At 44.7% G+C, this 13729-nt stretch overlaps 1 protein-coding gene across 1 annotated transcript in view; it reads left to right on the top strand.

Moving 5' to 3' along the window:
• fam189a1 (family with sequence similarity 189 member A1) overlaps positions 1 to 13729 on the top strand; it is a 116301-nt gene that overhangs the window by 89135 nt on the left and 13437 nt on the right. Inside the window, exon 4 of the mRNA XM_076999463.1 lies at positions 5437 to 5568. Coding sequence (XP_076855578.1) covers positions 5437 to 5568 — 132 coding nt within the window. The remainder of the gene's footprint in view (positions 1 to 5436; positions 5569 to 13729) is intronic.

Raw genomic sequence — 13729 nt, 5'->3', positions numbered from 1 at the left:
TGTAGTTGTTTAAAAAAAATGCAAAATGGATCATCAGACCCATCAAATTAAACTGCTCCAGGTTGCTATTCTTCATTTGGCCTTCCATTGCATTTATATATGATACTGAGGTCAGGACTCAGTGCAGGCCAGTCAGGGTCACGCCAGACTGCCATCCATGTATTTATGGTCATGTTGGAAAAGGAAGCTCCAAACTGTTCTCAAAAGGTGGGAGCATGGAATTGTCCAAAATGTCTTGGTATGCTGAAGAGATTCACTGGAACTTAGGGGCCAGGCAACCCCACACCATAATCCCCCTCCACCAAACTTTACACTTGGCACAATGCAGTCACACAACTACCGTTCTCCTGGCAACCGCCAAACCCAGACTCATCCATCACATGGCCAGATGTAGAAGCGCGATTCGTCACTCCAGAGAACGCACCTCCACTGCTCTAGAGTCCAGTGGCGGCGTGCTTTACACCGCTGCATCTGACGCTTTGCATTGCACTGGGTTATGTATGGGTTGGATGCAGCTGCTTGACCATAGATACCTATTCCATGAAGCTCTCTGCGCACTGTTCTTGAGGTAATCTGAAGGCCACATGAAGTTTGGACGTCTGTAGTGATTGACTCTGCAGTAAGTTGGTAAGTCAGTTTACGTGTCCTACCACTTCGTGGCTGAGTTGCTATCGTTCCCAAACACTTCCATTTTCTTATAATACAGCTGACAGTTGACTGTAGAATATTTAGGTGCGAGGACATTTCACGAGAACTTCCTATCACAGTTCCACGTTGGAACTCAGTGAGCTCCTGAGAGCTTCCCATTCTTTCACAGATGTTTGTAAAAACATTCTGCATGCCTAGGTGCTTAATTTTATATACCTGTGGCCATGGAAGTGATTGATTCTGATACTTTTGGCAATATATTATATATATATATATATATATATATATATATATATATATAGTATCATATACTATAATACAACATATTTATCAAACACAAAACGGGGAAAATGAGTATATGGAATCCATTGTGCCATCCATTGTGTGTATGTAGTTATATTACTATGTTGCTGCCATATGCATCAGTTTAGGCTAAATTCACTGAATCCAGACTGATTTAATCTTTTTATTAGTAGAACATCTTTGATGTGACCAGGTTGGAATGTGTGCCAGACAGGGCCATCATCAGCTGTGTGGGATCTGTCTGGGCACGGGGCCTGACTGCGGTAGCTCTTTCCAACAGGTGCCAGACTCTCTCACGCAATGCTGATGTGACAAAAAGTTTGTGTTTGTGCATGAAAGCCCTGGTTGGCACATCCATGGCCTCATCTCTTTTTGTATGATCCACATTCCTTTTGTCAGGGTTTTTTTCCATTGTGTGTCTAATGTTGTGTTGTAGTATATCCTTTGTTATACTTTAGAATGTATGTTCCCTACTCTTAAGACAGAGACTTTGATCTGTTTTATTATCTTAGCATGTCTCAGAGTACTTGTGCAATGCCAAGCTTTTAGTGTAAAGTTTCAGTGTAAAGTTCAGCTTTTGCGTTCATAGATCTCACAATCTTTGAGCATACAGATCGGACTGGGCTGCCCTAGAATGTCTTAATGGCTGCGCTAATGTTTTAATCCTAATCACAAATCAGATTCTTGACGCAGTTTGTAATAACAGCACAGGAGTTACAGACTGGTAGCTGGCGGTTATTGTAAATATCTCCCACATTTCCCACAGGTATAGAAGCATAAGGACCACAAACATTGTTAAAAGGGAGAAAAACATTTGATTGGATCATGCACAATGCTATTACCGTGCCCTTGTTAGCTCCTGAAGTGCTCCTTGATTGTATTTGTCAGTCTTATTTATTTGAACACAAGACGACATTAAGAGTAGAAATGTGTTTACTTGTTTATTTATTTATTTGTTCATTCATCTAGTGTTCTGGGCTGTCTTGGCACACACACCTCTAACGTTTATCATGGACCTTAAGAACAATGCCTCTGGATTGATAAACATGGGGTGGTCATCCCCATTTTAAGAAAGGCACAGGAGAGTGTATGTAAACCTAAGTGGTATCACACTGTGTCCTTATTCATATATCCTTAGAGGACTTACCCACCTGAAAAGGAGTCTTGGGAGTTTTCCACCCCAGAGTGCATCTGTTTTGTGGAACTGCAGACCGTGTGCCTGGAGTTGGTCTGTGGGCGGAACACTGGAAGTATGGGGGTGTCGGGCCACTACCGCAGAACATGTGATCCTTGCAGTCTTGGGGTGAGAGTTGTGTCCACACCCTCAATGTTAAGTCAGACTTATGATATTAATGACAGTATAGCAAGATGTAGCTAAAAACAGGATGGCATCTGGGGGCGGGACCGAAAGGGTGCTGTTTCTGGACAATGAGCTTCAATCACACAGTTATTCTTAAGAAGAAATTTTTTGCATCACTTTCACATTTTTCATGAAGAATCAGACATTTCCCAATGTTGTCTGAGTTGGGAATTGCTCTTTAATTCTAAGTTCATAAATGCATGCTAAACTAACACTTCAATTAACACTAATTATATTATTTGAGAGCCATGCTATCAAATGGTTAGTGAAGTAAAAATAGTTGCTTCTCTCTATCTGCCTTATGCAGTAACCAAGAAAAAAAACAGAGCTGCAAGAAATGAAGTCAAAATTACAAATAATAAAGCTGCAGTTAAGCTATTGGGGCCCAAACAGACCACCATAGATTACTGTGGGTGCACATGACCCTGCAGTCTCCAGACCTTTACGGGGATTGGTGGGGCATTTACGTCTGCGAATTCTGAAAACATGCAAATTTAGTACGAGGATATGGGGAAAAAAGATGTAAACGGTTCTGTGATTTACAAACACGTTATGAATTTGACAGATTTTTGCTTAGGACCTTTTTTATCAAGATTTAAGTTAATTACATTTAGGAAATGACTTTAGGAAGACATTGGTGAATGAGGTTCATTGTTGTTTTCCTGTGTTCCTCATCCTGAACTATAAAGTAAAGTTCTCAATTTACCAGTCGACGTACATCCCCACCATCACCTATGCTCACAAACTCGGTGTTATGACTGAAAGTAAATGTAAATGTAAATGTGCCATATTTTGTCAATTGTGATTTTTTACACCACAATCGAAATTTGTCCTCCGCTTTTAACCCATCTGTGCAGTTAACACACACACACACACACACACCAGAGCGGTGGGCAGCCCTAGCCCGGCACCCGGGGAGCAGTTGGGGGTAGGTGCCTTGCTCAAGGGCACCTCAGTCATGGCCTCAGGTCTGGGAATCGAACCCACGACCATGAAAGAATGAGATTACAGATCAAAAACGAGCCTCCTCCTCTGGGTGGCAGCCCCGTCTCTGTGGTAGAGTGAGGAGTAGAGGCGCTCCTACCCCCACGTTGAGAGCCATTTGAGCTGGTTTGATAAGGATGCCCCCTGGTCACCTCCTGCAGGAGCATGGCCAGCTCGGAGGAGGCCTCGGGGCAGTGCCCAGAAGCACTGGAGGGATTACATCTCCTAGCCTGGGAAAACCTGGGGCTCCCCGAGGAGGAACTAAAGGTAGCAGCAAAGGACAGAGACACCCAGACGTCTCTGCTCGCCGTACGGCCACCGCAGTCTCCCAATGGGCCAAGCAGTCAGAGTTACTCGTCAGTGATTTTAAAAAAATCTTATAAAAAAAAATTTACAAATGCCAAAGCCTAAAAAAGGTAATTTCCTGTCAACATCAGTGCCTGCGTCACCATGTCACCAGCCAGGTGAGATGCGGTCATTCCTGGCCAGGAGTGAGTAGAGGATGCGGAGTGTGTTAGGGGATCAGTGCTGCACAGCCTTCCGTCATGACTGAACACACCACATACCACAGGGCAAGAGCTGAGCTGACAGCCTATTGGCTGATGGTGGGACGATGTTTTACACATAAGGGTGCAGTTTTGTCAGCAGCACATTTTCTTGCCTAATGGTCATAAATTTACATTTAAGAAACTCTAAGGGATTATGTTACAAGGATTTGTTTGGTCTTAAATAACCTTCTAATCCTGCCGTATGAAATTAAGTGTATAACGCTTTATGCACACCATTGCCCTGCCCAAAACACAGTAGGGTTTTTCACTGTCAAAACAGGTTTGCAGTTTTTTAACCAGATTATTAAATCACCATGGCCATTTACATGTGTCAGCGTGACTTCATGTGTCCATGACAAGATCAGTGCAGGAGGAGATTTATGTTTATTTTAGTGCTGTCAATTCCAGATGCCGCGATTAAAAGTCCTCACCAGGATTTTGCTCAAGCTTGCTAGATTTTCTAATTAGCAATCCAGGTAAAATTAGTGGAATCAACACAATCTAGGAAGCCTGAGCAAAATCCTGGTGAGGACTTTTAATCGTGGCACCTGGAATTGACAGCACTATTTTATTTTTTATTTTTTTATTTTTTTTACAGAACCTATTTTAAATCAGCAAAAGTGCAGAAGCTTCTACATGTAAGCGTGCACTCGTACATACATTAACACCTTTGCAAACACTGAACAGCACAGGATCCTGTAGGGACTAAATGCCCATTTTGCACAGAAAGTTAAAAGTGATTGTGCTTTATAAAACCATCTGTTGTCATGGAAACATGACAATGACATCTCCAAGGTAGATGGTCACCTCCTCTGAGCCGAGCACTGGTGTGGAATGTGGTCGTCTTAATCATTCAAGTATACAATAGGAAACACCCTCACACACATGCAGGCTCAGCGCTTGGGTGTCTGTGCCAGTGCGTCACACAAAAAGAGGACACGCTGCTGACAGTTCTGCGCCACTATGGGACCCGGTGTCTGGATTTAAATGCAGGGGCCCCACCAGGCTGGCCCTCAGCAACAACTTACTAACACGCTTTCTGTCTCAGTTTCCCTCTGTTGCCCAGTCTCTCTCTTTCTTTGTCTTTTCTTCAATGCATCTTTTCTCTTCTTTTTCTTTTGTTCTCCTTCTGTCATGTTTTTTTCTGTTTTTGTAGTTTTCTTTGTTTCTCTCCCTCATGTCTCCCTCACATTTCCCTTCTCTCTCTGTCTCTCTCTCTCTCTTTCTATCTCTCTCTCCTCTCCTCAGAGACTTATTGGTATGGCTGCCATGCTAATGAAGTGCTTTCCTCAGTTCAATTAACCTCAGCGCTCAAAAGTTCACACGTTGCTTTCATATAATCTAGGTCAAACGGAGACACCTTGTAGCGCACGCCGTAGCTCCAACACAAGCCGGTGTGTTTGGCCCTGTGTTACACCGTTAGGGCTCCGTCCATATTTATACAGGGCTTCCTGCATGGGTAACATGCTCTTGCAGGAGTGTTGCATGATGGATAAAAGATGATGTGTGAGTTGTTTTTGTGTCACCTTTGCGGATAAACTTGACAGTGATGGTTTTGTGTGTATGTGTGTGTGTGTTCTGTCTGCTTCACAGATCAAATTTGACAGTGACGGGGTGTGTGTGTGCTGCGAGTTTCAACTCCAGAGCTCCAGCTGCAACAACTTGGGAGAGACGCTGAAACTCAATCCGCTGAGGGACTGCAGCACCATTCGCCTGCGTCTGAAGGTGTGTGTGTGTGTGTGTGTGTGTGTGTGTGTGTGTGTGTGTGTGTGTGTGTGTGTGTGTGTGTGTGTGTGCGCCTGAAATGCCAGCATGGTTACTCTGATGTATAGCTGCATGTCTTCAGATAGAAAGAAATGAATGTTAACATCAGTATCTATAAATGTGCACATGGATGTGTGTGTGTGTGTGCGCGTGTGTGTGTGTGTGTGTGTGCAGTGATGTCAGGACAGCTGTTATTCAGACATAAGTCTTCAACCACAAAGAAATGACTTGGTTCCATTATTCCTTTTATCCTCGACTATGTTTTTTGCCTGAAAGATTTTAAAAGGATTTGAAATAAATGACATAGGCAGTGAAATACAGCATGGAGAAAATTCTGCTCATACTGCATACAAAACCCAATTCCTGTGCAATACTTGAAATCTTTTATTACACAGACAGCTGAAATTGATTTTAGAATATTCTTTTGACCAAAGCTATTATACTTTTTCTTCAACCCTGGGGGTTTAAGTGGAGTTTTAGTTTTTGTCTTATAAACAAACAACCTCACCACATCATCAGAGACTGACCTCTTTATTTTATGATCACATTGAAACATAAAGAAGCTATTTGTGTACGTATGCCGTAGTCATATGTCATAGTGTTGTTACCACATGCACATTTCGGAGTAAACACACGCACACACATACACACACACACACACACACACACACAAACAAACACACACACACACACACACACACACACACACACGCACACACATACACACACACACACACACACACACACACACACACAAACAAACACACACACACACACACACACGCACACACATACACACACACACACACACACACACACAAACAAACACAATGCCTCTGCCAAACAGGAATATTTACATAATCATGTACATCCAGAGCACTGCACAATAATTACTGTTTTAGAGACACTGACTGTCTCCTTTCAGAGTTTACAGTCATTTGATGAACTATACTGTTGAAAACAAATCTGACCACGTACCCACACAGACATACAAAGGGTGAGAATTATTACTTATGGAAAGATCAAACCTTATGATTATACATTGCAAGGAGACATTCATGAATGAGATAATAGTTAAAGGAAATAATGTGGACTATAGTCAGTGAAGTACGTAGTGAATGTTAACACTACTGTGCAGGATAAATCCCACCCCCAAACACATGCCTAATTATTCATCTCTGTTTTATCCTCAATTATGTTAATAGGAATATTTCGGTTTTTATGAAAGTTGGTCAGGAGTTTAGCATCTGTGGGTTAAAGTTCATTCCACTGGCTTTAATTCAGTGGAATTTGCATTTATATTGAGGTGAACCTCTTAGGTGTAGCTCTTTTTTAATGCTGCCTTCATTTCAGGGGTCAGGAAGTTATTGGGGCAATACTGGCTCTTTTTATTTAAATGTTATTGGGTTGTTGTTGTTTTTTTTTTTTGCTAGCTTGGTGTCACTCATTAACAAAGCAAAAAGTCTTTAACAAATTACGTGTGAGACCATGAAACACCAAGGGAGTGGATGACCAAAAAATGTTTTCCGTCATGAACAGAAACTGTTCTACAGTCCTACTATGTCTGTAGGCAAAAATATGACAAACACTACTGTTAACACGTGTATGCCAGTGTCTCCAAAGGATTACCATAAGATTTAAAAAATCCCGGGCCACATTCTCCCACAAAAGAGTTTAAAATGTCTGTAGAACTCTGGGACAAGAGAGTGTTCTGGAAAGATGAGACAAAGATTAGCCTCTAACCTGTAAGGGAATGAGAAAGTGTGCAAAGTGAGCACTTCATCTGTAAAGCTGGAGGTCCTGAGCAGGACTGCCAGCAGTGTGGGCTTCTGACTGGCCAAGTCGTTTACCTGAACTGAACTTCAGTCTTCACTAAGTGGGTATTTCACTTAGTCACTCCAGTAATGTAGGCAAAAAGCCCCTGAATCAGCAGGAACTGGCAAAGTCAGAATTACAGGCCTGGGAGGATCAGCATTGCATCACTGGTGACACTGGTGACACTGGTGATGTTGACATTGCAGTTTTGTTTAAGACTATGTTATTTTTGTCCAGTTATTGTCTTCTGAAATTATGGAATTGCATATGATAGGAGATGTGACCTGTATGGTTCAGCAAAGACGTAAATAAATAACCTCAAATTAAACGCGATTCTCCTTTGCATCACGGTTACTCTCTCATTTCACATGCTGGGGTACTAATTAGAAACTAAAATAAGAAAGGGTGATCACAGACACCATGATGTGTGATGGGTGCTTTTATTTTCTCCATTAACTTTCTGTTACAATGACATACTGAATTGGAGAGCATTTACATCCAACACTTTCCTCCTAAATGTGGGTCTATTTTATTGTGGATATTTTCCCTCATGTTCTTCTTATTTAAGTTACTACTTATTTGAGGCACTTCCATTGTTGCTGATCTCAAGACCGCTGCATGTCGCTACCACAAATAGGCAGCACATGCCCTCACAGAGGCTAACAGAGTCTGGCATTGGCTATTTATGAGCTACACACACACACACACACACACACACACACACACACACACACACACACACACACACACACACACATATACATCCGAGCTCCACACACACACTCCTGGGAGAGAAAAGGCGAAGCATTCTAATTTACCACACAACTGCACCGATGCCACACATGCGAGAGAGAGCACCTCCCCTACCATTGCTCTCTGGCCTCAGGCAGTACCTGGCACAGCTGGGATTCAAACCCACGTTCTGGCTGCTATATTATTTCTCTGCACTGCTGACCACTTGCGTACACTGGGTAGCTCCTCCAGGAGGAAATCTGATATTAATTTTACACGCGGCTACTTGAGCTCCCTGATCACGCGTGGATGTGAAAGCTTCTCCTCGTCTCGTAGTTTGCCTTCGGCCACTTGGCATGAGTGTGTAAAGAAGCAGAGAGGAGTCCATGTTTTCATGATTTGGTGAAACACAGGAGAGGCGCAGCCATCCGTGACCACGTACTGGCTGCGGGCGAGACAGGGGGCAAACGAGAGGGCACGGGAGCCCCAGCATCTCGCCACGCAAACGCAGCGACTTCGTACAATTTCAGTATGCTAATGTAGTCTCCAAGGGAAAAAGTGATCTTGGCTACCACATCTGCTAGACAGATGCTAGGCATTAAATCCGCCATCAATACATAAATGCACACGCAATTGCAATGTACAAATTGGAGATGAATCTTGTAGGATTAACCCTAAAACACAGGGCCATAAGAAGAGGTGCCTCTGTTCCGTCATGCAGCCAGCATAAGTGAAGTCATCTCTTCAGTCTGACACACTGACTATACAGTACAATTACTAGTGGTATATAGTATGTATCATTTAATATAACTGACATCACTTTACATGGATGTATTGCATTAAGAGTATGATGAGATTATTTCATGGCTCCCTTCCTACGCACACACACTCCGGCCCACCGGGGATTTCTCTATTTTCCAACTGCATTAGGTTTGACATTTGGCGAGTGCTTGGCCCATTTAGTGGAGTGGGAATTACATGCTGCTCTTAAGAGCTGAGGCTTTATTGGAAATGTCTCTGTGCGTTCCGTCGTCAGGCACCGTTCGACGATATGCAGATGAGGCTCAGCAATCATTAGTTTTGCGAGGCCTAATTGGTTCTCTCACTTGCTTTCACGGTGACTGAGCACCTTCAGCACGTTTGCCATGGTGACGGCCCCTGTCGGCACGGAGAAGCGGTGCAAGGTGAACGTACAGAAGCACTCACCTCATGCACAAAACCTTCGTGATTGGATGTCACGGGTGAAGATCAAAAACACCCATGAAAGATCTTTCTCCAGGCTGTCTGAGGCTCCTGGATGCTTGTGGCAGTGTCCTGCAGTGATGAACGTCTGTGATTTGAGGGTAATGGACTGAACACGGAGGAGATGGAACCTGGTCGGAAGCCAGGAGTGACTCTTCCTGTACACACACACACACACACACACACACACACACACACACACACACACACACACACACACACACACACACACTTGGCTAGCAGCACATGCTAGGAGCACTCTATACTACAAGCAATTCATGCTAGGAGTACTCTATACTACAGAAACTCTATGCTAGGATCACTCTATAATCACTCTTTTCCAGGAGTACTCTATACTACAAGCATTGTTGTTGAAGTGCTGCTCACGTGATTTTGTTGATGTGCAGAGAAGAAATCAGTGGGAGTCTTTCAATCAATTCAACCTAGCTTTACTTGCAAATGAAGATCTTCGGAGATCTCACAGTACTTCGCTGTGTGCTCCTCTAATATGGACTGAGATCTAAAATCTGAGGAAAAACCGATTGCTTATATCTCTGTTACTTCACCCAAAACATGAGGCACTTGCTGCTTCTTCTAATACCATATCAGTACTCCTTTTGCACATTCTTAGAAATTGCTTTGCTAATCTTCCAAGTCCTCGTATCATGCATATGTTCCAAGTCACGACCTTATGATCTTAATACACATGTTGCAAGTCAAGATCTTATCTTCTAGAACAGAACATCCTGTGGTTTTGCTATGGGTTATAGGTTTTATCTCACATGCTATAATCACTCTTTGCTAGGAGTACTCTATGCTAAGGGCACTCTATGCTACGAGCACTCTATGCTATGACCACTCTTTGCTAGGAGGACTCTACACTACATGCCCTCTGTGCTAAGGGTACTGGCTACCTCAAGTCTGAATCTGTAGTCAAAGGTCAAGGACTTTTGCATGATCACATTTCACTGAACAAGTAAAGTCATCCATAAATGATAATGAGATCGTCCTATGTGACCTAACACACACACTCCAACTCCAGCAGCGTTAGCATAGTCGTCCATGTATTGATATGGTACATGATCACTTTAACAGGCAGTCAGATGGGGTTATCGCCATCATAAAATGTCACATATTTTTTCACATTACCGTTCAATGACAATGATATGAAATGTCATGAAATGCATTCATAAAAAATGCAAATACATATACTCGCTGAACACTTCATTAGATACACCTGCGCTCTACTTACACTCAGTGGCCAATTCATTAGACACACTCGTCTTATTGGTGCATTTTATCAGTGTGCAATTACCGGGCTGTAGGCCATCTGTTGGCAAGCGCAGTTAGTGACCTGCCCTCTTCCCTGTTCATCACCGGTCGGTTTCAGACCGTAGGACTAATGTTCAGGGGATCGTATTTGGCTGAGAAGCCACAGTCAGCCCGGCATTAACACAGACGTGGTGGTGGCATGTGTGTGGGTGTGGATCTGGCACATTATCCCCCAGTATCAGCCGTCGCCTGTTGGTGAGTTTTTTGCACATCTTTGGCACTGCAAAGCTGAGACTAGACTGCCAAACAAAACCATCCAGCCAGTGGCAGTCCTGCGGTCAGACACGGACCGCTCTCCCAGGGGCTAAGAGTCAGACTGGACGCCACGTCTCACTGGCTGGAGTGCACTCTCTCCTGTTAACGCTGTGAGATGTACTGGCTCGCCGTAAACTTTAATGGATGTTGTTTACGGCTGCGGAGGCGGTGGGAGGCGGTGGTATCGGTCACTGTGTGGGCCTCCGCGTTCTGGCTCCGAGACACGGGCCCTCGTGCACCTGCTCTCCGGTTCCCTGCACATCAGCGGCCGTTAGGAGCTGCTGGCGGGCTGGATAACGACCGGCTCGTTCGTCCTTTCGGACTCGTTAATGGCTGCGCCGCCTTGAGAGATTGGTCACTTCAGAGCCAGTAAACAGCACGTGTGTGCCAGACGGGTTGAAGGGGGACGCCGTATCAGATGATGGGTCTTTGCTGCTGATCTGTTTCCGCTGCCAGGGGAGAACACCTCAGTGCATCATTTGGCTTCGTTGCAATGTTAAAATGGAGCTTCGCATCTAATAACCGATCTGGGTAATGAACCAGACAATAGCTGACCATCCCATATAGTTTCCTTGTCATAATTTCATGCCATTGTTTATTTTTTTAAGCTTAAAGCATCCCTCCCCCCTTTTTAAACACATAAAAAAGAAAAGAACCAAAGCTGCCTAATGCACAGCTTTACATGTGGTCATGATGCATAAATACCGTCAAATAAAGTAAAATCTGATTGGTCCAACATTTCACATGTGGTCACATCTAGTCAGTTGGATGTTTTGTTATTAGGATATAACACACTTCTGAGTTTTAAACTGTTGCCTGGGAATTATGGCTATCATCACTAACCATCTGTGCTATGTTGGCTGTCTTAGCGCAGTGTTCCAATCCAAACTAGTTCCCTGCAAGACTCCCTGTAGTGCACAGACAGCAGTGGGGCTCTTTCTGCCCTATGCTCATCCACTCCTCTCAGTTTTAACAGGCAAAGCAGAAAGGCAGTGTTAATAACAATGTATTATTGTCAAGTGAAACTGTTAACGTTTGTTTGAATATGATGAGGTAAGTGAACATAACAGGAGCAGATATAATTGCTAAAAGAACAGTCGAAGTGGGCAGAGCTGTTATTCACAGTCTTTCTCTCACCATTGTAGTATCCACCTGACTGTCCTGCTCTTTAGAGGCAGTCAAAACTGTCCTGCTTTGTTATAATATCCTCATTTCAGAAACACACACACACACACACACACACACACATACCTACTCTTACTGAGAGCCAGATCATGTGCTGATCTTTGTGAAATGATAGAGTGCTTTATTTTGTTTTTGTTTAGACATCCTGCTGTTCTAAATTACAACTGCCTACACTGATATATGCAAATTGCCAGCCTTCTAAACTGATACTATGAGATGCTTATAGATCTAAGATGACCACTTCTATAGTGAACTCCTTTCTTCCATCAATGCGTATATCTTCAGGTACCCCGCACTCACGTTTATCACCAGCAGGGAGCACAATGTTAGGCCACCTCATGTGCGCTGACATTGTACAGCTGGGAGATAAAACTGGCATCAAGGTGATGCGGTGTGTAGCAACAGCATCAGGACCACTGGGCTGTGACAAGGATTGGAAGTACGTAGGCAGGTGTGAGGGATGTAGCCAGCAGGCCTGTAGTCCTCAGCAGGTGGGGGTGGGGTGGAGTACAGCAGGTGGGGGTGGGGTGGGGTACAACAGGTGGGGGTGGGATGGGGTACAGCAGGTGGGGGTGGGGTGGGGTACAGCAGGTGGGGGTGGGGTGGAGTACAGCAGGTGGGGGTGGGGTGGAGTACAGCAGGTGGGGGTGGGGTGGGGTACAGCAGGTGGGGGTGGGGTGGGGTACAGCAGGTGGGGGTGGGGTGGAGTACAGCAGGTGGGGGTGGGGTGGAGTACAGCAGGTGGGGGTGGGGTGGGGTACAGCAGGTGGGGGTGGGGTGGAGTACAGCAGGTGGGGGTGGGGTGGGGTGGGGTACAGCAGGTGGGGGTGGGGTGGAGTACAGCAGGTGGGGGTGGGGTGGAGTACAGCAGGTGGGGGTGGGGTGGGGTACAGCAGGTGGGGGTGGGGTGGAGTACAGCAGGTGGGGGTGTGGTGGGGTACAGCAGGTGGGGGTGGGGTGGAGTACAACTCCCTTCTTTCACCTCTGCCGCTGGACGCGGGAATCGGGGTGAGTGGTGTGTCCTGTCCTTCACGGCGTTCAAGGTGGACATGTCACACACGGGGCAGCAGTTACAGACAGTCATGATGCGTCTTGGCCCTGTTGTTGGTAATGGGTTGGCAGTAGAGTTGGGCTGGGGGAACCCTTTTGTTCGGAGGCTCAATCTGTGCTGTGTTCATGGTTAAGTGAACGCGACTATTGGTGGTTTCAGCTTCTATGAGTAGGTCTTCCGCAGTGTATATTTTTGGACCAACAAACATGGATGTCTTGGTTTAATACAAAATGTCTTATGTGGCACAGTGACGATAGTTATCTGCAAAACGAGCAAAAAGGGCTGTGATGATGGTTCAGTAAATCCAGTGGCCATGTTCATGGGGCTGGTGGGGCCTGTATGGGGATTCAGATTAGTGTAAAATGTGTTGTGATCAGTTGATGATATTGGTGATGTACTGGTTACCATTTCATCCCATTTATTGCACATTTTCTGCGTTAGGGGTCTGTTGAATGAGGATTCTCAAAGAGAGAGAGAGGACATATGTGGCCTACAGCCAAAGTCTGGAAA

Source organism: Brachyhypopomus gauderio, chromosome 1 (genome assembly GCF_052324685.1).
Source record: "Brachyhypopomus gauderio isolate BG-103 chromosome 1, BGAUD_0.2, whole genome shotgun sequence".
Lineage (NCBI taxonomy): Eukaryota > Metazoa > Chordata > Actinopteri > Gymnotiformes > Hypopomidae > Brachyhypopomus > Brachyhypopomus gauderio.
The sequence above is the reverse complement of the archived record's forward strand: the minus strand, read 5'-3'. Positions and strand labels throughout refer to the sequence as shown.